Here is a 27,164-nt window from a genome sequence, read left to right as displayed (position 1 = left end):
CAAATATGGAATAAAAAGCCACCAAACAATGTTATGTAGGGGAAAATAATATCAATAATAACTTCTACTCATCTCACAAAAAACAAGTCCCCACTCAGGTCCATCATCTGTCAATGGAAAACCAGAGGTTTCCACATTATTAGTGGCTCAAAGGCTTTTGAAAAGCAACATGGCTTCCATAAACCAATCCAGCAATATCCGCTCTCCCAAAGTCAGATCTCCCCCTCACTTCTGAGCCTTGCAGTGCGCCCAAAACACATTTAGCATCCATGTATTTGACATTACTATAGTGAGAAGAACCCACTTAATTGATGGTGTGTGTCTCCTGGAGCACAAGCTGGGCACTATGTGTTGGGTAATGAAATTAGATATTTGTAATTTTCACTCTCCATCATCCACTGCGTGCTAATTTCTGGAGAGTGACTGTGGAGTCAAAACAGTCACTACTCCTATAGATTATTTCACTGAGGGTTATAATTTCCAAAATAGTGTCACTTTATGGGGATTTCCACTGCTCTGGTTTTCTGCATTTTGGTCACATGGTGTGTCTCCTCTGGGATCTGGTCCTGCGACGTCTGCTTCTGTCACCAGGAGCCGCCTTATTCATACTGCAGGCGGCGCTGGTGATGGAGGAGACGTCAGAACCAGAAGCTCTGGGCCATGCAGGCTCTGTCCAGCCACTAAGATTAGGGTGCTTGGGACCTGTAGTACCATACAGTCTGGCAGTATGGGTGTGTGTGCTGTCCAGCTGGAGTAATCTGCCCCCTGCTTCAGCCAACAGGAAAGCACCGCACCCTACTAAAGCTGGAAGCTGCCAGATACAGCCTTATTCTCCTCTGGTTCAGTCCTCTGTACTCAGCTCCCGGCTTGTGTATTTGTTTCTGTTGTGACCTCGGCCCGTTTACTGACTACTCTTGTGTGATTTTATATTTTCTCTGACCTCCTGGTTCTGACCCGGCTATCTGACTATTCTTCTTGCCATCTCACATCACAGAACATTAGGTAACACTGTGGCCCAAGCTTAGGGGGTCTCTGTCTAAGTCCAAATCCATGTAGACGGGTTATAGGATGATGAGCAAGGCAAACCCTGGTATCTGGAAAATGCAGTAGATAGCGCTAAGCCTGTTCGTGGTGGCCATCTTTTGAGCTGCCATGTGACCATGAACAGTGTCCCCAATACATTGTGTCTGCAAACTATCCCAGCAAGATCTGCATTCAAATAGCTAAATGTCCCTCCTCCACTTCTTAACCTGCCATGTGCCCAGACAGTAGTGTACAACCGTATATAGGGGATTGTCAGATTCAAGAGAAGATGGAATATTATTTGTAAGGTCCACTTGTTTCCTATTATCCTTTGTGAAGAATTCCAAAGTTATCACCATATAAAGTCACACACGTCAGATTTGAAGAATGTCAGAGATAGGTGCTGGGAAAAGAAGTTGTTTCTGCGTTCTCTGGAGTCACGACAAACCATTAGTATGGATAAAAATGTAGGTTTATTGTCTACGTGTTTCAGAGACCACCGACTCCTTCCTCAGGACAACCGTACATAACCTCTTTAACGGGTTTAGTGGTTTAACCACATAGCGGGTTTGGGGGAGCAGATGAAGCTCTCCATTTCTCAGCTCTTTGTGGTTGTTTTTTTCTTTCCATTTTCAGAGCATCCTTCAGTTAAGGGTAAAACAAAAAAAGCAAAAGCATTCAGTCAACGCCCAGAATATAAATACCACGATACCACAAACCATTCAGCAGTTTTGCAGACATTCTGTAAAATCAAAGTAAAATTCCACGTAATCTCTCAATTTGTGCTTAAAAAAAAAAAAAAAAATAGAAAAAATATCTCCACAAAACTCAGTTTTGCTTCTCTCCATGGAAATCTTTAGTAAAGGCGAAAGATTTTTACGTTCTGAAGAGAAGCCAGAGTATTTTTCCATAGATTTGAAAAATGGGCCCAGATAGGAACACAAAACTGTCTGCAGGAAGGGGTTAAATCAGAGTATTTTGGGCACTAACTACTATAGTAAAAACTGTGAGTATAGACAATAACACATCTACTGAAATGATCAAACTGAACAGTCTCCATCAGTAATAAATGAGTAACTAGTGGTGAAACCTCTCTGGGGTAATTAGAGTATGGGGCTCGGTGGCTCTTGGCAATCTAAACTATGATAAGGGACAATATTTTCTATCCGATGAGTTTCAAGAACAAATATTAGACATTTAAAGTGAACTTTTTATAATAATGCAGAGATGAGGCGTCTTAAATTTAGCTTAGAGATATATCATGGCACAGGTGTAATGTTTTTTATGTAGTTTATCACAATCTGGTTTGAAGTTAGTCGGTTTTAAAAGAAATTGAAAACTCAGGATAAAGGGAAACTCTGTTGTTATTATACAGAAATTCACACTTGGCCTCACTGCACATTTAATGTTGTCGATCATAAAAGTGAAGTTTGGCCAGAAAGACTGGACCTGGTCTTGTAGGGACCATATGAGGACATTCAGCAGCACAGAGGGGAGAGAAGGTGGATTCATCCAATAAGATATCAGGGATCTAGGAAGCCAACACCATCATTACCCTCCACTTTCTCTTACAGGACCATCATAATATTTTTCTTCAATTGATTTTCTGGCTTTGTGGTTTACAGATCTGGGCAGGTAACGTCTCCTAATCACAGGGAGTAGGTGGATCCTCCAGGTTGTAAGTTCTATGGAAAAGGGTTTCAATGCCCAAAATCATTTGAACAGTTTTGGGCGGAAGAGAATGTTGTGGTCTAGAGCCGGACTACACAACCGATAAAGCAGCCACAGCCGGTGACTGAGAAGAATCTGTGACTTCTCAGCATTTAGTGGTTACTACTCACCTGGGTAGTCATATGTAGGAATCTCCTCTTTACACCGCTCATCACCCCTCACATATGTCTCTGTAGTATTAATATGGGTCAGATCTTCACCCTAAAACAAATATTGTAAAAGTCACAGACAGATGGAGAAGTCACATCTATGATCAACTCTAATCCTGCCATCTCCACCGTTCTCATTACACAAAAGGAAAACACATAATACTGGTGGATAAAACAAGACTGAACACAAGACCTTCACAGCCGTCTACACATCATAGGGGAGATCTCATGACACCTTCTCTCCATCTACCTGATGATCCTGAGGAACATTGGGATCTTCTTGTTTACAGTCCTGTGGAAGAAGAGGACGGGGACATCTCTCTGGTGTTGTCCTCTTACTGGATAGATCTGTAGGAAACACATACAGGGACTGAATTCATTCTTTACATACAGATAATTATAGGCCGTGTGTATTTAGTCCTGTCTATTACCTGGTGATATGAGGGGCTGGGGAACCTCCATCATGACGTCTTTGTACAAATCTTTGTGTCCTTCTAAATACTCCCACTCCTCCATGGAAAAATAGACAGTGACATCCTGACATCTTAGAGGAACCTGACACATACAATGATACAGTCATCCCCCCAATCATTTAATAGCGTTACTGTATAATGTCCCAGCATTCCCAGCACTGTCACCTCTCCAGTCAGCAGCTCAATCATCTTGTAGGCGAGTTCTACGATCTTCCGGTCATTGATGTCATCATGTATGAAAGGATGAGATTGAGGCCCTGTGATTGGGCTCAGGGGTCTTTCCCATCCCTCAGACACAGGGTCCTGACAGCGCTCACTAGAGGTCTTCACTAATATGTAATCCTGGTTATGGAAAGACATATAAATAAATCTCACTACAGAAATTTCCAGAGTCCTCACCACTCCAGTTCTGTCCATCTGTTATTCCCATAGATAAGAATGATGTAATGTGACGTCATCAGAATCTCTCACCTCTCCAGTAAGCCGGAAGAGGATCTCTAGGGTGAGGTGTAATATCCTCTCAGCCATCTTGTCTCTATCCATATCCATCTTTGATGGTTCCATAAGGAAAATTCTCTTAAATACAAGATCTTCACTGAGAGGATCTGATATTGTAGGGACCTGAATGAGAAGATGATGAGCCTATGTAACATCATAAAAATCCTGTGTAATAATACAATTACTGGAGATAATAAGGGAAACATATGAGGAGATTTATTATTTTACAGTATTTAGTTTTCTGCTTTACATCTAGTAATAAAACCTATATATTTTAGGCCACAAACAAGCAGTTTCTTCCTTGGAGTCTGCAGCTGAACACGTTTCTCATAGACTCATCTTCCATAAAGCTAATTCTCGTCTGATTTACGGACACTGGAATCAGCATTAGCAATACTGCAGGAGATATTCATTACACGTGACATGAGAAATAACTACTTCATGAGAACAACATCTTCATCTTCTACTACGGCTCTTGAAACATAATTAGCCAGAGTCCGTCACTGACTACATCTCCACCGGCCGTCTATATGAATGTTTCCCGTCTTCCCCGGACTGTAATCTTCTATCACGTTAGTTCTCATGTCTGAACAGAAAAAAGGCTTCTCCTCTGTGTGACTTCTCTGGTGATTAACAAAATTTGATTTCTGGTTAAAAAATTTCCCACACTTGAAACAAAAAAATCTATTCTCTGATGTGTGAATGTTTTGATGTTTAAGAAAAGACTTTTCAAGGAAAAAACTATTTCCACATTCTGAACATGAAAATGGCTTCTTTGCTTTAGGAGCAATTTCTTTTTTAAAGCTCATTTTGTGACTTTGATTTTCCTTAGTAGTCGGTAATGAATCAGAAGACAGGACCTGTTTCATAGGATCAGATGACAGATCTTTGCTGTGAAGGGATGATGGTATATCTGGAGTAATGGCATTCACTTCAATTGTATCCTGCGGGATCTCAAGATCATCTGATTTAAAAATTGAAGATGTCAGCTGTCCCTCTGATCTCCTGGTACAGTCATCTGCCAAGAAGAAAACCAATTATTATTTATGAATAGCATATCCTTAAAATTTATATTGTTGAATATTTCTAATTAAACTCTACGTAAAAATGTACTTTATGTAAAAGTATCATTATTTACCAAGAAAACATCGCAGAAAAATCAGCCTTAGGGTATGTGCACACGATGCAGAAATGCTCAGGATTTTTTCCTGAGCGTTTCAGCATCTCTCTGGCAGGAAAAAACGCATGCGGATTGTACATGCGGTTTCCTGCCAGGGACATGCGGAAATGAAGCGGTCTTCACTTTCATTTCCGCATGCGGGTTGACAAGCGCTTCCCAAGCGATTTTAGCATCACTTGGAAAGTGCTTGTCAACTTTACACTATATAAATCCATGCAACCGGCATGGATTTATATAGTGTGTGAATGTCAAAAAATAAAAAATAAATCTATACTTTACCCTCTGATGGCCCCCGGTGTCCTGCTTCATCGGTCCCGGCTGCCGGCAGTGAAGACTTTAGGACCTTCCGACGTCAGCGTCACGTGACCCGTCACATGACTCTGACGTCAGCGAAGGTCCTTCATTCAACCGCGAAGTGCCCGGGAAGACAGCAGGATGCAGCGCGGGCCGTCAGAAGGTGAGAATACAGTTATATGAAAAAGTTTGGGCACCCCTATTAATCTTAAGCTTAATGTTTTATAAAAATTGGTGCTTTTGCAACAGCTATTTCAGTTTGATATATGTAATAACTGTTGGACACAGTAATGTTTCTGCCTTGAAATGAGGTTTATTGTACTAACAGAAAATGTGCAATCTGCATTCAAACAAAATTTGACAGGTGCATAAGTATGGGCACCCTTATCATTTTCTTGTTTTAAATACTCCTACCTACTTTTTACTGACTTACTAAAGCACTTTTTTTTTGTTTTGTAACCTCATTGAGCTTTGAACTTCATAGCCAGGTGTATGCAATCATGAGAAAAGCTACTTAAAGTGGCCACTTGCAAGTTGTTCTCCTGTTTGAATCTCCTCTGAAGAGTGGCATCATGTGCTCCTCAAAACAACTGTCAAATGATCTGAAAACAAAGATTATTCAACATAGTTGTTCAGGGGAAGGACACAAAAAGCTGTCTCAGAGATTTAACCTGTCAGTTTCCACTGTGAAGAACATAGTAAGGAAATGGAAGAACACAGGGACCGTTCTTGTTAAGGCCAGAAGTGGCAGGCCAAGAAAAACATCAGAAAGGCAGAGAAGAAGAATGGTGATATCAGTCAAAGACAATCCTCAGACCACCTCCAGAGAGCTGCAGCATCAACTTGCTGCTGATGGTGTCACTGTGCATCGGTCAACTATACAACGCACTTTGCACAAGGAGAAGCTGTATGGGAGAGTGATGCGAAAGAAGCCGTTTCTGCAAGCACGCCACAAACAGAGTCGGCTGAGGTATGCAAAAGCACATTTGGAGAAGCCAATTTCTTTTTGGAAGAAGGTCCTGTGGACTGATGAAACCAAGATTGAGTTGTTTGGTCATACAAAAAGGCGTTATGCATGGCGGCAAAAAAACACAGCATTCCAAGAAAAACACTTGCTACCCACAGTAAAATTTGGTGGAGGTTCCATCATGCTTTGGGGCTGTGTGGCCAATGCCGGCACTGGGAATCTTGTTAAAGTTGAGGGACGCATGGATTCCACTCAGTATCAGCAGATTCTTGACAATAATGTTCAAGAATCAGTGATAAAGTTGAAGTTACGCAGGGGATGGATCTTTCAGCAAGACAATGATCCAAAACACAGCTCCAAATCTACTCAGGCATTCATGCAGAGGAACAATTACAATGTTATGGAATGGCCATCCCAGTCCCCAGACCTGAATATCATTGAACATCTGTGGGATCATTTGAAGAGGGCTGTCCATGCTCGGCGACCATCAAACTTAACTGAACTGGAATTGTTTTGTAAAGAGGAATGGTCAAAAATACCTTCATCCAGGATCCAGGAAATCATTAAAAGCTACAGGAAGCAACTAGAGGCTGTTATTTTTGCAAAAGGAGGATCTACTAAATATTAATGTCACTTTTCTGGTGAGGTGCCCATACTTATGCACCTGTCAAATTTTGTTTGAATGCAGATTGCACATTTTCTTTTAGTACAATAAACCTCATTTCAAGGCAGAAACATTACTGTGTCCAACAGTTATTACATATATCAAACTGAAATAGCTGTCGCAAAAACACCAATTTTTATAAAACAATAAACTTAAGATTAATAGAGGTGCCCAAACTTTTTCATATAACTGTACATATATTTTTTATTTTATTCTTTTTTTTTTTAATGGTACCTGGGTCTGGATGCGAGTCCCCTCATCCACACCCGGGTACCATCCGCACATTAGACCGCATGAAAAGCGCATCAACATATACAGTGATGCGGATTCCATGCGGTCTAATGCAAGTCAATGGCGGCAAAAGAGCAGCGTTTCCGCAAAATTAATTGACATGCTGCGGATTTTTGACCGCAGCGTTTACGCTGCGGAAAAATCCGCATCATGGGCACAGCACATGTGGATTTCAATTGGGGAACATTGCTGCCCTTCTACCATGCGTTTTTCATGCGTTTCCGCGGCGTTTACGCAACTGCAAAAACGCCGCGGAAACGCATGAAAAACGCATCGTGTGAACTCAGCCTTACTAACACCAAATCAGATAACAAATGCTTTAGCATTTTAGTGTTGGTTGGGTGTACTGGGGTGTCTGGTCTGTCCATGTGGGGTGCACTTATATAGTGCTGGGCAGCCCTCCTGATCTAATAGTATGGGCATCATCACTATTCTAAGCCAGACACTGGGCATCACACCTACCTGTGTGACTGGAGTCCTATGCAAGCTTCATCTGTGTGCATCTTTTTTTTTTTTTTAAATCAGATATTTTTTATTAAAAGACTTTTTATAACATTATACATAAACAACAGTGAGGCATCACTAAACTAGCAGTGCCTCTCAAGACCCACCCGTTCCCCTTCCCCCCACCCATAACAGCCCCAAGAACCATATGGCAAAAAACAAATTTTGTTGCAAACCGTATACCATCATAAAGCTTATCCGACTGTTAAAGCATTACTAGTTTGATCCATGGGTACAGAGCTTAGTATCTGATAATCAGTAATTAGTTATACAGAACATGAGAGACCACAACATTTTAAATTCAAGTGATATTTAAAATAGACATAATATGATAACCATGAAACATATTCCATTTACCCCAGATTTTATCACATTTAAGTATAGCCTTCCGCTTTTTGTACACTCCCTCTTCTAATCTCAATAAAAGACGCATTCTATCCAAAAATTCCTGGAGCCTGAGAGGGGAGGGATCCAGCCAATGTGCAGCTATAAGCTTTCTGACCTGGTATAGAGTCCTCTGAACAGCTATTATTTCATCCTCTTCACATCCTATTATTTCTAAAAGGCCTAATACACATACTTTAGGATATAGGGGTAAATTACACTCAAACACATTATTAATGTATTGCACACACTCATTCCAGAATACAGCGACCCTCCTACACAACCACATCATATGCATAAGATCTGCTCCTTCCTCTCCACATTTTGGTCACGTACTGTCATTCCTTGCCCCAATGCGCTGTAGAAATTTGGGGGTTCTATATACCCTATGTAATAAGTACACCTGTGAAAGTCTATGTGCCTCACATGTAGATAGAATCGGAACACTCTCCACCACATCTTCCAACTCCTCTGAGGATATAGTACCAATGTCGCGTTCCCACCTCTCCTTAACATTTAAGGGTCTGTCCCACTGAAATTGCTGCATAAGTATCCCGTAAATTCTGGAAATCAATCCCTTCCCACCTCTATGGCATAGTAGCGTATTAAACAGTATATGATGTTGGATTTTACTCTGCATATGTCGTGGCTGTACAAACCATGCATGCCTCAATTGGAGATAAAAGTAAAAACTAGTTTGTAGAATACAATATTCTTCTTTTATCTGTTGGAACGATTTAAATATTTCCATCTCTAATATTTGCGCCACATTAGTTATTCCCAATTTTTCCCATATTCCAAATCCTTTCAGTTTATGGATCTCTGGAAGGCCCGCATTATGCTACAGCGGAGTAAAAGGAGTAAAGCCTTTTATTCCCAACAACAATTTTATTTTCTGCCACGTTTTCCCCATAAGTGTTAGGGTCGGGAGGTGTCTCCTAGCATCCCACCCCGAGATTCCTGTTTCTAGAAAGGAGGTAATTGGCAGATTGTGTGATAATAGACGTATCAGTTTATCTAGGTTCCCCTGGATTAACCAGAGCTGTTGCATTTGAGAAGCTAGAAAATATATCCATGGATTAGGTGCGGCTAGTCCCCCCTGATCTTTGGGCCTTTGAAGTGTATCCAAGCTGATTCTGGCCACCCCTTTTTTCCAGATCAATTCCCGAAACAGTGCCTGAAATTTATAAAATATTCTCATGGGGATCCAAACCGGTGAATTATGAAGGATATATAATAATTGGGGCATTAACACCATTTTAATTAAGTTAGTTCGACCTACCATTGATAGGGGAAGTTTGCTCCAAGTATTGGCCTTTTGTTGAAATTTAGTAAGCAGTTCAAGTAAATTTAAAGAAATATAATCTCCGATAGATGAGGTCACTCTAACTCCAAGATATTTAAATTCTCGCGCCACTTTCAAGCAAGTACTCCCTACCCTAGTATTCTGAGACAAACCATCAACCGGCATAAGAACTGATTTGTCCCAATTAATCCGTAAGCCGGAATGATCTCCAAACTCCCTTATTAAATTCATAGCTGTCGTCAGAGATTGCTCCGTGTCACCCAAAAACAACAGAAGGTCGTCAGCATATAGGGCCACCCGCTCCTCCAGTGTTTTGTAGCGGAAACCCTGAATTTCACTGCTGGAACGAAGCTCAACAGCCAACGGCTCCACAGCCAGGGCGAACAGTAGGGGAGACAACGGGCAGCCTTGACGCGTGCCCCTGCCCATTTCGATGCTACCAGAAAGATTACCATTAATTCTAATCCGAGCTAGCGGATTGTTATATAGAAGCCGTACCCAGGCCCGAAACCCAGTACCGAACCCCATTTTTCGCAAAACAGCACATAAATACTCCCATTCGACACTATCAAAAGCCTTAGCGGCATCAAGTGATAGTACTGCCCTACCACCCTTATTTTGTGACTGCATTTGTAGATTAAGAAACAGCCGAGGCAAGTTAATTGCCGTCGACTTGGCCGGTATAAACCCAGTTTGGTCTTCTGCAACCAGATGTGTAATAACCGCCACCAATCTGGTAGCCAAGACCTTAGCTAAAATTTTAACATCTACCGAGAGTAAGGATATTGGCCTATATGATTCGGGGTTTAGGGCATCCTTTCCAGGTTTTGGAAAAAGAACTATGTTAGCCTCCCTCATTGAAGTCGGCAAAACCCCCCCCTCCCTCGCTTCCTTAAACACTTCCTGTAACCTGGGAAGTAAAACCCCCCCAGCCTCCTTATAAATTTCCGCGGGGATCCCATCAGCACCAGGGGCTTTGTTATTTTGAAAATCTTTTAAAGCTTCCTGCATCTCCTCCAGGGTGATTGGTGCATCTAGTTGCTCTCTCTGGCTATCTGTCAGACTTGGTATTTGCATATCATGAAGGTATAGATCTATGTCCCTTTGCGCCTTAGTCAGTTTGGACGCATATAATTGTCTATAGAACCGAAAAAATTCTTCCATTATAGCCTTTGAATCATTAATTACCACACCCTTAGTATCCCTGACAGCTGTAATCATAGGAGCCCCAGCTTGGGCCCTAGCTATAGTGGCTAGCAGGTGCATTGCACTTTCTCCCTCCACACAAAACCGCTGTCTAAGAAAGAATCGTCTACGTTTTGCTTGTTTCAATATATGGTCATTTAGTGTAGCCTGTGCCCGCGTCCAGCGTTCCCCATTCTCCACGATTGGAGACTCAACATACCCCTGTTCCAGTATGTCTACTTCCCTCCGCAACTCCTGAGTACGAGCCCTGTTTTTGGATTTGATCACGGAAATTTCCTTAATCAGGATCCCCCTTAAGAACGCCTTCATGGCTTCCCATACCGTATTTAAAGGAGCAGAGCCTATATTGTCTCTAAAGAAATGAGCCAATTTACCTTCTAAATCTAACTGTTCCCCGAATACGTCCAGCCAGCAAGGACCAAACCTCCACAATGCCCTTCTGTTTATGATGCCAGGATCTACCCCCAGAACAAACAATAATGGAGAATGATCAGATAACAATCTTGTGCAGTGTTCTACTTTAGTGACTAGAGGGACCAGATGACTATTTCCCAGAGCCAGGTCAATTCTGGACAGAGAGGAATAGGATGCCGAATAACACGAACACTGTTCAACACTAGGGAAACGAACCCGCCACACATCCACCATATTGACTCCCTGTAGGACCCCTGCCAACGATGTCTCCCGAGCAGCCCCTCCCCCCACATTACCCCCACACTTATCAAGCTCAGCGTGTAGATACATATCAAAATCACCGATAACCAACAGGGGTATAGTAGCAAATTCCGTTATCCACGGGAATAGTTGTCGCAGAGTCTGTATAGAGAAAGGTGGAGGAACATACAGAGCAATTAGGCAAATTCTAAGCCCAGCCACACTAGACACACATACCTACCCTCTCTGTCACAAATACTTCCCTCACATTCAAAGGGCAAATTCGGATGAATCAATACACTAACCCCTCTAGAGTATGTACTATGTATAGAGTGATAGGCCGGCCCCCTCCAAAGCTTGCTCAGTGCCGCAGCGGCCTCCGTATTGCAATGCGTTTCTTGCAGACAGATTATCGACTCCCGATATTCCTTAAGATATTTAAGTGCCGCAAATCTTTTGTTGTGATCTCCCATACCTCTAATATTCCAGGATACTACATTAATCTGCTTAACCATGTTTTAATGATTAAAGATGAACTGTCACATGTCCCCCTCTGTACCCACACGTGTGTCTGATCATCAAGATTATGGTATTGTAATAATACACAGTCTGCACCAATCAAAGTAAATTCTGTTCTTTTACCCCCCCTCACTACCTCATTTAACATCCCCCTCCCTTGATCAAATGAATACCAACAGCCGTAACATATCTGTTTGCATCTTTAATACTAGGCAACCACCCCATCCATGAATTGGTACGATTGTGAGTGGTTGCTCCACCAGTATTTTGCACCTGCGCTGCCCCCACCTTTATCATGGGGGTCTGCGGCATCCTGCTAGTGCATTTGTTATATGATTTGGTGTTAGTAAGGATGTATCTTTTTCTGTGATTTTTTTTAAATTTTGCCCTATGTTAGCCGTCATTATTCACCAACACAATAACAGTTCACAGTCTAATAGAAAACCTCATAGGATGAACCAGTAGATCGTAGTGTTCAACTGTTTGTTAATTCTGCCTCCCAAATATGGAATAAAAAGCCACCAAACAATATTATGTAGGTGAAATAATACCAATAAAAACTTCTACTCATCTCACAAAAAACAAGTCTCCACTCAGGTCCATCATCTGTCAGTGGAAAAACAGAGGTTTCCACATTATTAGTGGCTCAAAGGCTTTTGAAAAGCAACATAGCTTCCATAACCCAATCCAGCAATATCCGCTCTCCCAAAGTCAAATCTCCCCCTCGCTTCGGAGGCATGCAGTGCGCCCAAACCACATTTAGCAGCCATGTATTTGGCATTACTAGAGTGAGAAGAACCCACTTAATTGATGTTGTGTGTCTCCTGGAGCACAATCTGGGCACTATGTGTTGGGTAATGAAATTATATATTTGTAATTTTCACTCTCCAACATCCACTGCGTGCTAATTTCTGGAAAGTGCCTGTGGAGTCAAAATATTCACTACTCCTATAGATTAATTCACTGAGGGTTATAATTTCCAAAATGGAGTCACTTTATGGGGATTTCTACTGCTCTGGTTTTCTGCAATTTGGTCACATTAGGGCTTCTGCAAATGGTGTGTCCCATCTCCTCTGGGATCTGCTCCTGCGACGTCTGATTCTCTCACCAGCAGCCGCCTTATTCATCCTGCAGGCGGCGCTGGTGATGGAGGAGACGTCAGAACTAGAAGCTCTGGGCGGCCCAGGCTCTGTCCAGCCACTAAGATTAGGGTGCCTGGGACCTGTAGTACTATCCAGTCTGGCAAAATGGGTGTGTGTGCTGTCCAGCTGGAGTAATCTGCTTCCTTGCTTCAGCCAACTGGAAAGCACCGCACCCTACTAAAGCTGGAAGCATATTGCCGGAAGCTGCCAGATACAGCCTTGTTCTCCTCTGGTTCAGTCCTCTGTGCTCAGCTCCCGGCTTGTGTATTTGCTTCCTGCTGTGACCTCGGCCCGTTTACGGACTACTTTTGTGTGATTTTGTATTTTCTCTGCTCTCCTGGTTCTGACCCGGCTATCTGACTATTCTTCTTAGCATCTCACACCACAGAACATTAGGTAACACTGTGGCCCAAGCTTAGGGGGTCTCTCTCTAAGTACAAATCCATGTAGAGGGGTTAAAGGCAAACCCTGGGATCTGGATAATGGAGTAGATAGCGCTAAGCCTGTTCGTGGTGGCCATCTTTTGAGCTGCCAGGTGACAACGAACAGTGTCCCCAATACATTGTGTCTGCACACTATCCCAGCAAGATCTGCATTCAAATAGCTAAATGGCGCACCTTCCTTTCTTAACCTTCCATGTGCCCAGACAGTAGTGTACAGCTGTATATAGGGTATTGTCAGATCCAAGAGAAGTTGGAATATTATTTGTAAGATCCATTTGTTTCCTATTATCCTTTGTGAAGAATTCCAAAATTATCACCACATAAAGTGACACACGTCAGATTTGAAAAATGGGCCCAGATAGGAACACAAAACTGTCTGCAGGAAGGGGTTAAATCAGAGTATTTTGGGCACTAACTACTATAGTCAAAAACTGTGACTATAGACAATAACACATCTACTGAAACGATCAAACTCAACAGTCTCCATCAGTAATAAATGAGTAACTAGTGGTGAAACCTCTCTGGGGTAATTGGAGTATGGGGCTCGGTGGCTCTTGGCAATCTAAACTATCGTAAGGGACAATATTTTCTATCAGATGAGTTTCAAGAAGAAATATTACACATTCAAAGAGAACTTTTTATAATAATGCAGAGCTGAGGTGTCTTAAATTTAGCTTAAAGATATATCATGGCACAGGTGTAATGTTTTTTGTTTAGTTTATCACAATCCTGTTTGAAATTAGTCGGTTTTAAAAGAAATTGAAAAGTCAGGATAAAGGGAAACTCTGCTGTTATTGGACAGAAATTCACACTTGGCCTCACTGCACATTTAATGTTGTTGATCATAAAAGTGAAGTTTGGCCAGAAAGACTGGACCTGGTCTTGTAGAGCCCATAAGAGCACATTCAGCAGCACAGAAGGGAGAGAAGGTAGATTCATCCAATAAGATATCAGGGTTTTAGGAAGCCAACAGCATCATTACCCTCCGCTTTCTCTTACAGGCCCATCATAATATTTTTCTTCAAGTAATTTTCTGGCTTTGTGGTTTACAGATCTGGGCAGGTAACGTCTCCTAATCACACGGAGTAGGTGGATCCTCCAGGTTGTAAGTTCTATGGAAAAGGGTTTCAATGCCCAAAATCATTTGAACAGTTTTGGGTGGAAGAGAATGTTGTGGTCTAGAGGCAAAATGGTGATCACACGATTGTGATACGGCCAGACTCCACCACTGATAAAGCAGCCACAGCCGGTGACTCAGAAGAATCTGTGACTTCTGTGCATTTAGTGGTTACTACTCACCTGGGTAGTCATAAGTGGGAATCTCCTCTTTACACCGCTCATCACCCCTTACATATGTCTCTGTAGTATTAATATGGGTCAGATCTTCACCCTGAAACAAATATTGTAAGTCACAAACAGATGAGAAGTCACATCTATGATCGGCTGTAATCCTGCCATCTCCACCGTTCTCATTACACAAATAGAAAACACATAATACTGGTGGATAAAACAAGACTGAACACAAGACCTTCACAGCCGTCTACACATCATAGGGGAGATCTCATGACACCTTCTCTCCATCTACCTGATGATCGTGAGGAACATTGGGATCTTCTTGTTTACAGTCCTGTGGAAGAAGAGGACGGGGACATCTCTCTGGTGTTGTCCTCTTACTGGATAGATCTGTAGGAAACACATACAGGGACTGAATTCATTCTTTACATACAGATAATTATAGGCCGTGTGTATTTAGTCCTGTCTATTACCTGGTGATGTGAGGGGCTGGGGAACCTCCATCATGACGTCTTTGTACAAATCTTTGTGTCCTTCTAAATACTCCCACTCCTCCATGGAAAAATAGACGGCGACATCCTGACACCTTATAGGAACCTGACACATACAATGATACAGTCATCCCCCCGATCCTTTCATTGTGTTACTGTATAATTTCCCAGTATTCCCAGCAGTGTCACCTCTCCAGTTAGCAGCTCAATCAATTTGTAGGTGAGTTCTAGGATCTTCTGCTCATTGATGTCCTCATGTATCAAGGCTTGAGATGGAGGCCCTGTGAATGGGCTCAGGGGTCTTTCCCATCCCTCAGACACATGGACCTGACAGCGCTCACTAGAGGTTTTCTTCACTACTGTGTAATTCTGGTTATGGAGAGACACATTAATAAATCTCACTACAGACATTTCCAGAGTCCTCACCTCTCCAGTTCTGTCCATCTGTTATTCCCATAGATAAGAATGATGTAATGTGACGTCATCAGAATCTCTCACCTATCCAGTAAGCCGGAAGAGGATCTCTAGGGTGAAGTGTAATATCCTCTCCGTCATCTTGTCTCTGTCCAAATCCATCTTTGATGGGTAAAATCAGGAAAATTCTCTTTAATAGAGCTTCACTGAGAGGATCCGATATTGTATGGACCTGAATGAGAAGATGATGAGCCGAATACAATTACTGGAGATAATAAAGGGAAACATATGAGGAGATATATTATTTTACAGTATTTAGTTTTCTGCTTTACATCTAGTAATAAAGCCTATATATTTTAGGCCACAGACAACAAGCAGTTTCTTCCTTGGAGTCTGCAGCTGAACACGTTTCTCATAGACTCATCTTCCTTATTGCTAATTCTCGTCTTATTTACCGACACTGGAATCGGCATTAGCAATACTGCAGGGGATATTCATTACACGTGACATGAGAAATAACTACTTCATGAGGACGACATTCATCTTCTACTATGGCTCTAGAAACATATTTAGCCAGAGTGCTTCACTGACTACATCTCCACCGGTCGTCTATATGAATGTTTCCCATCTTCCCTGGACTGTAATCTTCTATCACGTTAGATCTCATGTTTGATTCACACACAGAAGTTTGAGGCTTTGACACAGGGTAAGGTTTTTAATATTATACAGAGTAGGACTATCCCGAATGGGTTCACCTTGCCATGGTGTGATAGCTTTCATGCCATTTTTGATCAAAAACAGACCGCCAGGGGGAGCCGCCTGAAAAATGCTCGAGTTTCCCATAGACTTACATTGGGCTCGTTGCTCGGGTCGAGCACCCGAGTATTCCAATATGCTCAACCCGAGCATCGAGCACCTGAGCATTTTAGTGCTCGCCCATCACTAGTTCTGAGTTTAAATCCCTGGTGCAGAAAAAATAAACTTTTGTTTTTTAAATGATGGTGGCGAGCACACAAACTTCACTGATGCTTGGCTTTGATATCTGACTTTTCTCACACATCAGAATAAGAATCACAATTACTAAGCATTATCATGGTTAATCTCATAAGCCAAGAAAAACCTGTAGGGACACTGAACTTTTTATTATTAATTATTATTATTATTACTATTATCCTTTCTAACCAAAACTATGTGACACAGATGCCTTACCATTAAACTGTAGGTTTATTATTTGATTATTTAGGTAGTGATATATAATTATAATAATTACATAGCAAAAGTAAATTGGGAGTTTGCAGCCAGTTCTTGGGTGGATGGAAAGAAAAATTGACAAAAAAGAAATGTTATCATTAGACCCCTTTAAGAAATTATGCAAATGAACAGTCACTTGGAAATAGATATGTAGTAAATTAGTACCTCCCAATTTACTTTGGCTATGTAATTTACCATGCAAATACACAGCGTGTCTGAAACTCTTAACACGTCAGGATGACAATCAAAAGGTCAGATATTAAAAGTAAAACACCCCTGTAGTTTGTGTGCTAAATAGGGATAGTTAAAAAAAAATAATAATATTTCTATTGGGATTTGAACTGTGACACTTTAGTTTCAGAGGCTGATGCCTTACCATTGAGCTATCCAGGCAAGTGATAGTAACTAGCAGCTTTTCTTATCTTATGAGATCAACCATGAAAATACTCAGGGTGACTAAAAGTCATTGTGATTCTGATGTTTGAAGAAAGTCACACATCAGACTCACACATCAAAATCAAACATCATTTGAATTTGTCTTGCTTGCAGCCTGTGCATAAGTCCCAATGAGTTTCAATCAGATTTGCACTGAAAAGCATATAACCAGATGGAACTCCTAGGTTTCTTCAACTGAGTTAATAGCTCAGTGGTTAGTGCACTGGTGTCTTGATACAGAATTTTAGGTTCAAGTCCCATCAGCGAACAGTGACTTTTTTTTTTATTATTATTATTATTACTACAGTTGTAAAAGTCACTTATCAAAATCACTTTTCAGAAACACTTGTCAGACAGGGTATTTAGCCTCAAACTGACATCATTATGATGTTTAATTTTGATATCTGATCATGTCCTAAAATGGACACTGTACTCCTGTGACTGTGTTAACCCCTCTAGTTGCTGGATGCTTCTGGAGCACAACACTTCCTGTCTCATGTGCTTGTGTTACTGCTAATAGTTGCTGAATGCTTTTAAAGCAACAGCACTACTTCTGCATGTCACACTCTGCAACAGCACTACTTCTGCATGTCACAACGGGCATTGCAGAAAATGACCTTGGTGGATGACGTTCAGGCCTTGCTAACGGTGTTTGAAAGGGTAGCTGAGAGGGAGAAACTTGCGCCAGAGCAGTGGGCTGAGGTATTGGCGCCATACTTGACGGGAGAGCCCCAGAAGGTGTACTATGATTTAGCTTTGCAGGACGCCAAAGGGTATGGCAAGCTAAAAACTGAGATTCTCGCCCACTTGGGGGTGACAATGACTATCAGGGCGCAGTGGGTTCACCGCTGGGGTAATCACCGGGACAAACCACTTAGCTTCCAAATGTTTGACCTGTTGCACCTGGTCCAGAAGTTGCTGGTACCGGATTCCCCTACACCTGCGCAGATGGTAGAGCGGGTGGTGATGGACCGGTTTGTGCACTCCCTGCCAAGGCCCATACAGGCTTGGGTTGCCCAGGGTGATCCCTGGAATGCAGATGACCTGGTTGGACTGGTCAAGAGATACCAGGGGGTTGAAGGTTCCTTGGGAAGGCAGCCCACTCCATACTGGGGTTCCCAACAGGGGGCGGAGACTCAAAAGGGGGTGGGCCATCCAAGGTCCAAAGGGGCGGGGGAGGTGGTGCCTAAGGTCCCTACAGGTGATGTTGTTTACTGGAGGTGCCACGGCCCAGGCCATATAGCCGCCCATTGTCCGCTGAGCCGATGGACTGCAGCATAGGACGCCATTGTTCATATTAAGCTTATCCGACCTGCAGTGTGAAATGTCAACCCAGCGAGGGGCCACAAGCATGTGTTGTGAAGGTGAACAGACAGGAGGTAACGGCACTGCTAGAATCCGGGAGTCTGGTGACCCTTATGATGGCCACCCTTCCTCTTCAAATGATCCCGGGGAAAAAAAGTTGGCGATCGGTGCATTCATGGTAATGCTAAGGACTAGCCCATGGCCAGAGTAGACATTGAAATGGCTCACGGTACTGAGTCCCACGAGGTCGGCGTCGTTCAGGACTTGTTGCACCCTTTTACTATAGGCTGGGACTTTTGTTTGTTTTGGGATGTGTGGGGGAAGAGTTCTAAGTTCGCTGGCTCAGATAAGAAACCAGTTAACCCTGAGGAGGTATCACCACACCCAGAGTCAGACAGGTTTCCCATTTGTGTCCTTATTGGGGATAAGGAGGTAGTGCCCCCCGAGTTTGCCATTCCGGAGTTAGGGGTGACCAGTGAGAATTTTGGGTTTGCCCAACATAGAGACCCAACTCTGAAGGAAGCCTTTAATAATGTCACTGTTATAAATGGGGTTACACAGGAGCCGGGGGTTGACACAAGGTTTCCCCATTTTATGATGAGTGGGGAGTCGTACCGGGTCAAGAAAGTGAGGGAGGAGCGAGTGGAGCAGTTAATAGTGCCAGGCCCCTATAGACAGAAGGTGTTGGACATGGCCCATTGACATGTCTTGGGGAGATATCTGGGAGTGGAAAAAACGCAGGAATAGATTGTGCAGAGGTTCTATTGGCCCGGATGTAAGTATTGCAAGTCTTGCCCTACACGCCAGTTAACCGCCCCCACTTCTCACTTTCGAAGTCCCCTTGTGCCTTTGCCCATTATTGTAGAGCATTCAAGAGAATTGCTATGGAAATTGGTTAGTCCCCTGATTGAATCTGCTCGTGGGCAACATCAAAATACACTGCTCAAAAAAATAAAGGGAAAACTCAAATAACACTTCCTAGATCTGAATGAATGAAATATTCTCATTGAATACTTTGTTCTGTACAAAGTTGAATGTGCTGACAACAAAATCACACAAAAATCATCAATGAAATCAAATTTATTAACCAATGGAGGCCTGGATTTGGAGCCACCCCCAAAATTAAAGTGGAAAAACACACTACAGGCTGATCCAACTTTGATATAATGTCGTTAAAACAAGTCAAAATGAGGCTCAGTATTGTGTGTGGCCTCCACGTGCCTGTTTGACCTCCCTACAACGCCTGGGCATGCTCCTGATGAGGTTGTGGATGGTCTGCTGTGGGATCTCCTCCCAGACCTGGACTAAAGCATCCGCCAACTCCTGGACAGTCTGTGGTGCAATGTGACGTTGGTGGAAATTTGCTCACTGAGTTCCTTTGGAGCTTGTGAATCCAGTCTGGAAATCCACTCACTTTCCATTTTGAGGATACATCTAATGAGATCACCTCCTCTCACATTGGGTTTAACCACCTCAATGATGCAAAAGGAGATGTCTCTGGTTTCACCTCAATGTACACTGTTCATGTGTCTCACTAATGAGGTGTCCCGGCCATGGCGTATTTCGCCCAAATGCCCCCCCCCACAATCCTCTTGGTCGTGCATACATAATCTAGGGGGCAGTTGTATGTGGCCACATATACAAGTCCTGAGGTTTTACAGTTGGAATAATCCCTCTGGAAAAAGGCTTCAACCGTACATGTACAACTTTCTCCACAACTAAAGAAACCACAGATTCTTCTACCTAGCCAAGTTTTTATAGAAACTATGCACTAAACGGTCCATAATTGACCAACCCTTTATGAAAGTTATTGTGGGAGTAGATCCCACAGCACCCTCAGGTCCGGGTCGACCACAAGTACACCCTAGTGTTTTCTGAGGATATTAAAGATATGGTCACTCTGATTGTGACAAGTTCCTACTACTCGTGTTATCCCATATTTTTCTTGGTCTCTTGGTTAGGCATGGAGGAGTGTCCGTCTATCCTGTTTTTCTGCAAACAATTGTGCGTAATCCAAAATGTACTGTGGGTACCTTTTTCCTTGAATCTGGTGTTCATGTCTATTGACTGTATATTAATATCTGTGACATTAGAGCAGTTTCTACTCAACTGTAAAAATTGGCCCTTGAATATTGCTTGTTTTTTTTTAGTAATTTAATAGTTTATTAGTGCTCATAGGTTAATGGTAGATGAGTGTCCCTACGGTCCCATCCCGTTCTTTCTTGAGTAAGGCAACTGGTAATAATTAAACTCTGATATAAATCTAAGGCCGACTCTATGGATATTGAGTTCCCTGACAAATTCAAGAAATTGCTCACTCGTCTCTGACCAGATGATAAAAATGTTGTCAATATATCTATATCATACCTCAATATATGGATGCCACCACTTATGATCATCACTGAATATTGTGGTTTCCTCCTATGAGCCCAGGAATAGGTTAGCATACGAGGGGGCACAGGGGCTCCCCATCGCAGTACCCCTGAACTGGTGGAAGTACTTCCTGTCAAAAAGAAATATGTTATGAGTAAGAGTGAGTTTTAGAAGATCCTCCATGAAGTCATTATGTCTGCTACACTCTATTGATCTCAATTTCAAGAAACGTCTTACTCCTCTGATACCATCCTCATGCGGTATATTACTGTACAAAGCCTCGATATCTAGTAAGGCCTGCTCCCCTACATGCAAGTATACATGCTCGAGGGTATACATGGATGGGAGCAGGCAAAGGGAAAACCATTTCCCAGAAGGATTATTCCAACTGCAGGACCTCATTCGGTACTGTGGAAATATTATACTGTGTGTGGGGGGATGGTGGTAGTGTAGGAATATAATATACACCTGTTTAAATGGAATGTGTTCATTCCCTTGTAATCTTGATATATTTCATGTTCATCCCATGTGCAAGATACACAAGAAATCCATAATATCTCTCCATATGTTTGGACCTGTATGTTTTTAAGTTCATTCTTTTTATTTATTCCTGATCTTCATCCTTTTTAGTACGTCCCGTAACATTAAACTGTGTGGGGGGCATCATACATCCAGCATAAGGGGCATAATGGGGGCATTACACTGTGTGGGGGGCATCATACATCCTGCATAAGGAGCATAATGGGGGCATTACACTGTGTGGGGGCATCATACATACTGCATAAGGGGCATTACACTGTGTGGGGGCACCAAACATCCTGCATAAGGAGCATAATGGGGGCATTACACTGTGTGGGGGCACCAAACATCCTGCATAAGGGGCATAATGGGGGCATTACACTGTGTGGGGGCATCATACATACTGCATAAGGGGCATAATGGGGGCATTACACTGTGGGGGCATCATACATCCCGCATAAGGGGCATAATGGGGGCATTACACTGTGTGGGGCATCATACATACTGCATAAGGGGCATAATGGGGGCATTACACTGGGTGGGGGCATCATACATCCTGCATAAGGGGCATAATGGGGGCATTACACTGTGTTGAGGCATCATACATCCCGCATAAGGGGCATACTGGGGGCATTACACTGTGTGGGGCATCATACATACTGCATAAGGGACCAGACAATGTGAACTGAGGTCTAAGATGGCAGACATACAAGAAACAGAGGCATGTTCACACTAGCAAAAAAGAAGCAAGACAAAAATATATCTCATACCCTACCATAATTATATATAAATGTAAAGCAAAATTGCATAATAAATATAGGGTACTTAGTGAACTATTTTTGATCAAAAAAAGTATACAAGCCGTCCCACCAGCGGCAAGGTGACCCTAAATTGGGACGGTACCTATACTGCCTATATTAAAAACCTTACTGTATATCAAAGTTGAAGTAATGCATATAAAAGGGTAGACAAATAGGACCGGGTCCCAACTCCAGACCACCTAGGCCCGTGGTAAGCTACATATATACCAATCAGCTCAACAAAGGGCATGCCACACCCTTAAATTGCACAGAATGCAAACAAGTCAAAAAACCAGACAATGTGAACTGAGGTCTAAGATGGCAGACATACAAGAAACAGAGGCATGTTCACACTAGCAAAAAAGAAGCAAGACAAAAATATATCTCATACTAAGATCACTAAGTACCCTATATTTATTATGCAATTTTGCTTTACATTTATATATAATTATGGTAGGGTATGAGATATATTTTTGTCTTGCTTCTTTTTTGCTAGTGTGAACATGCCTCTGTTTCTTGTATGTCTGCCATCTTAGACCTCAGTTCACATTGTCTGGTTTTTTGACTTGTTTGCATTCTGTGCAATTTAAGGGTGTGGCATGCCCTTTGTTGAGCTGATTGGTATATATGTAGCTTACCACGGGCCTAGGTGGTCTGGAGTTGGGACCCGGTCCTATTTGTCTACCCTTTTATATGCATTACTTCAACTTTGATATACAGTAAGGTTTTTAATATAGGCAGTATAGGTACCGTCCCAATTTAGGGTCACCTTGCCGCTGGTGGGACGGCTTGTATACTTTTTTTGATCAAAAATAGTTCACTAAGTACCCTATATTTATTATGCAATTTTGCTTTACATTTATATATAATTATGGTAGGGTATGAGATATATTTTTGTCTTGCTTCTTTTTTGCTAGTGTGAACATGCCTCTGTTTCTTGTATGTCTGCCATACTGCATAAGGGGCATAATGGGGGCATTACACTGTGTGCGGCATCATACATACTGCATAAGGGGCATAATCGGGGCATTACACTGTGTGGGGGCATCATACATCCTGCATAAGGGACATAATGGGGGCATTACACTGTGTGGGGGCATCATACATCCTGCATAAGGGACATAATGGGGGCATTACACTGTGTGGGAACATCATACATCCTGCATAAGGGACATAATGGGGGCATTACACTGTGTGGGAACATCATACATCCTGCATAAGGGGCATAATGGGGGCATTACACTGTGTGGGGGCATCATACATCCTGCATAAGGGGCATTACACTGTGTGGGGGGCATAACACATACTGCATAAGAGCCATAATGGGGGCATTACACTGTGTGGGGGCATCATACATCCTGCATAAGGGGCATAATGTGGGCATTACACTGTGTGGCGCAACATACATACTGCATAAGGGGCATAATGGGGGCATTACACTGTGTGGGGGCATCATACATTAAGCATAAGGGGCATAATGGGGGCATTACACTGTGTGGGGGCATCATACATCCCACATAAAGGGCATAATGGGGGCATTACACTGTGTGGGGGCATCATACATCCCACATAAAGGGCATAATGGGGGCATTACACTGTGTGGGGGCATCATACATCCTGTATAAGGGGCATAATGGGGGCATTACACTGTGTGGGGGCATCATACATCCCGCATAAGGGGCATAATGGGGGCATTACACTGTGTGGGGGCATCATACATCCTGTAAAAGGGGCATAATGGGGGCATTACACTGTGTGGGGGCATCATACATCCCGCATAAGGGGTATAATGGGGGCATTACACTGTGTGGTGGCATCATACATCCTGTATAAGGGGCATAATGGGGGCATTACACTGTGTGGGGGCATCATACATCCCGCATAAGGGGCATAATGGGGGCATTACACTGTGTGGCGCAACATACATACTGCATAAGGGGCATAATGGGGGCATTACACTGTGTGGGGGCATCATACATTAAGCATAAGGGGCATAATGGGGGCATTACACTGTGTGGGGGCATCATACATCCCATATAAAGGGCATAATGGGGGCATTACACTGTGTGGGGGCATCATACATCCCACATAAAGGGCATAATGGGGGCATTACACTGTGTGGGGGCATCATACATCCCACATAAAGGGCATAATGGGGGCATTACACTGTGTGGGGGCATCATACATACTGCATAAGGGGCATAATGGGGGCATTACACTGTGTTGGGGCATCATACATCCCGCATAAGGGGCATAATGGGGGCATTATACTGTGTGGGGGCATCATACATACTGCATAAGGGGCATCATGGGGGCATTACACTGTATGGGGCATCATACATACTGTATAAGGGGCATAATGGGGGCATTACACTGTGTGGGGGCATCATACATGCTGCATAAGGGGCATAATGGGGGCATTACACTGTGGGGTGCATCATACATCCTGTATAAGGGGCATAATGGGGGCATTACATTGTGTGGGGGCATCATACATCCTGCATAAGGGGCATTACACTGTGTGGGGGCATCATACATCCTGCATAAGGGGCATAATGGGGGCATTACACTGTGTGGGGGCATCATACATCCTGCATAAGGGGCATAATGGGGGCATTACACTGTGTGGGGGCATCATACATCCTGCATAAGGGGCATAATGGGGGCATTACACTGTGGGGCCAGTAAAGGGTCCTGTACTATGAGAACAATACGTTTCCTCCCTCTTCCTGTCTCCATAGTTTGGTCGTATGTATCTATTACAGGAAACAGAACAAAAACCTTATGATTCTTATAAAGGGGCAACACAAGACCCCAAAAGAGTCTCCGTGTTGAAGGGGTTAATGCCCCCTGCGCCCAGTAATGGGGGTCTCCACATACCTCCACCTGCAGAGCCGCCACCACATATATGGCTGCTCTGTGCGCACAGGAGCTCTGATGAGGTCACAGGAGGGGAGGAGTCAGGGGTCACATGATCAGGGGCCTCAGTGGATGCAGGACTCTGCTGTGCTGGTTGTCATGGTGCTGGATGAGCTGAAGTTTATGTGTGGGGTCAGGAGGGGTTTACAGTGTGGATGTAGCAGAGCCGCGTGTATACAAGGTGTACGGAGCGGAGCCGCGCGTGTACGAGGTGTACGGAGCGGAGCCGCGTGTGTACGAGGCGTACGGAGCGGAGCCGCGCGTGTACGAGGTGTACGGAGCGGAGCCGTGCGTGTACGAGGCGTACGGAGCGGAGCCGCGTGTGTACGAGGCGTACGGAGCGGAGCCGCGCGTGTACGAGGCGTACGGAGCGGAGCCGCGCGTGTACGGAGCGGAGCCGCGCGTGTACGAGGCGTACGGAGCGGAGCCGCGCGTGTACGAGGCGTACGGAGCGGAGCCGCGCGTGTACGAGGCGTACGGAGCGGAGCCGCGCGTGTACGAGGCGTGCGGAGCGGAGCGTGTACGAGGCGTACGGAGCGGAGCCGCGCGTGTACGAGGCGTACGGAGCGGAGCCGCGCGTGTACGAGGCGTACGGAGCGGAGCCACGTGTGTACGAGATGTACGGAGCGGAGCAGTGTGTGTACGAGGTGTACGGAGCGGAGCCATGTGTGTACGAGGTGTACGGAGCGGAGCCGCGCATGTACGAGGCGTACGGAGCGGAACTGTGTGTACGAGGTTTACGGAGTAGAGAACTGCGGAGCAGAGACGCACGTGTACGAGTTGTAGGGAGCAGAGCCGCGTGTTTACGAGGTGTACAGAGCGGAGCTGTGTGTACGGAGCGGAGCCATGTGTGTATGAGGTGTACGGAGCGGAGCCATGTGTGTACGGAGCGGCCAAAAGCAAAGCCCTCTAGGTGTAAAGAACATACGACCCGCTAAAATGACCCCATTTCGGACACTGTACCCACCAGGGAAGTCATCTGAGGGTGTAATGGGCGTTCTTGCGTTCTTATCCCACAGGGGTCTCACTGATTTCTTTACCACTCGTTTGTGTGTAAATAATATTACATTTGCTCAGAGCCGCAGCGAGGGGTTCAGCCAGGGGCGGACACACCGCCGATGCACCCGGGCCCAGAGGTGGAGGGGGGCCCATGCAGGAAGGGGCGTAGTGCTCAGGCATTAGACCACGCAGCTGCTATGGGGCCCCTTGACTGAGGGCTGATGCTGCTTAACCCCGTCCACTCCCACCCGTAATGATTTTTGATACCCTGGGCAGAGTGCGGGCATTGAAAAATGGGGCATGTCATGCAGGAGAGAGGCTGCTGGCCAATGAACGCTGCCCCATCAGACTGATGAGAGCGCTCATTGGCTGCTGTGTCTGTCCTCCTGCAGGGTCTTACAGTGGCTCTTCTGCCTCCTGCTGTTCCTTTCCCAGCAGCATTTCCTCAAAGAGTAGAGGGTGAGGGAGGAGAGTCCACAGCATCGCAGGAGCAGGAAGCTGAAATCAGTCCTGTCTGCTGTGTCCCCTCCTCCACAGTGCGTTCTGCAGCCCTCTCCAGAAGACCGTGATATCATGAAAGATTAGTATATAAGTGTATGTATATGTGCGGGGCTGCCGCCAGGAATTTCAGGCCCCATACTGGTCAATAAAATTTCGGGCCCCTTGAGACTCCGCCCAGGCTCCACCCCAGCTCCACCTCCACTCCTCAAACCTTCCACAGTCACACCGCCCACTCTTGGAAAAACTCCACTTCTGCACCACATCCTTATCAATCACACATTAAGGGTATGTGCCCACGTTCAGGAGGCGCCTGCAGCACCGAAGCTGCGGGATAGCCGTGCGGCTTCTGCCCTCAATTTATGCAATCGAGTGGCACGATTTTTTTTTTGCACATGTGGAGTTTTCTCATAGATGTTAGTCTGTGGAGAAAGTCCAC

At 44.1% G+C, this 27,164-nt stretch overlaps 1 protein-coding gene and 1 non-coding gene across 2 annotated transcripts; both read right to left on the bottom strand.

The window, feature by feature from the left end:
* On the bottom strand, positions 1-25,256 carry LOC141176126 (uncharacterized). The gene is made up of 14 exons (XM_073660120.1): positions 25,190-25,256; positions 20,985-21,120; positions 15,711-15,858; positions 15,402-15,581; positions 15,195-15,318; positions 15,014-15,111; positions 14,728-14,818; positions 4,735-4,892; positions 3,848-3,997; positions 3,542-3,718; positions 3,335-3,458; positions 3,154-3,251; positions 2,865-2,955; positions 1-1,665 (listed from the first exon to the last, which is right to left on the bottom strand). The coding sequence occupies exons 5-14, from the start codon at positions 15,277-15,279 to the stop codon at positions 1,622-1,624; spliced, it is 1,116 nt and encodes a 371-aa protein (XP_073516221.1). The 5' UTR covers positions 15,280-15,318; positions 15,402-15,581; positions 15,711-15,858; positions 20,985-21,120; positions 25,190-25,256; the 3' UTR covers positions 1-1,621.
* On the bottom strand, positions 1,808-1,926 carry LOC141176243 (U5 spliceosomal RNA). The gene has a single exon (XR_012253112.1). It is a non-coding gene; the product is annotated as a U5 spliceosomal RNA (small nuclear RNA).
* Positions 25,257-27,164: the final 1,908 nt, after the last annotated feature.

This window comes from Phyllobates terribilis, unplaced genomic scaffold, assembly GCF_046119375.1.
Source record: "Phyllobates terribilis strain yellow unplaced genomic scaffold, ASM4611937v1 Scaffold_17__1_contigs__length_24005725, whole genome shotgun sequence".
In the NCBI taxonomy this organism is placed as follows: domain Eukaryota; kingdom Metazoa; phylum Chordata; class Amphibia; order Anura; family Dendrobatidae; genus Phyllobates; species Phyllobates terribilis.
This window is presented reverse-complemented; position numbering and strand designations above follow the sequence as displayed.

What these genes read in the sequence shown, in the direction of transcription:
- LOC141176126 (XM_073660120.1), bottom strand. Translation starts at nt 15,279, where the DNA reads ATGGAGGAGTGGGAGTATTTAGAAGGACACAAAGATTTGTACAAAGAC. An exon ending in CCAGCCCCTCACATCACCAG is followed by an intron (nt 15,112 to 15,194) that starts GTAATAGACAGG and finishes TGTTTCCTACAG; the next exon opens with ATCTATCCAGTAAGAGGACA. An exon ending in TCTTCCGGCTTACTGGAGAG is followed by an intron (nt 3,719 to 3,847) that starts GTGAGAGATTCT and finishes TTCCATAACCAG; the next exon opens with GATTACATATTAGTGAAGAC.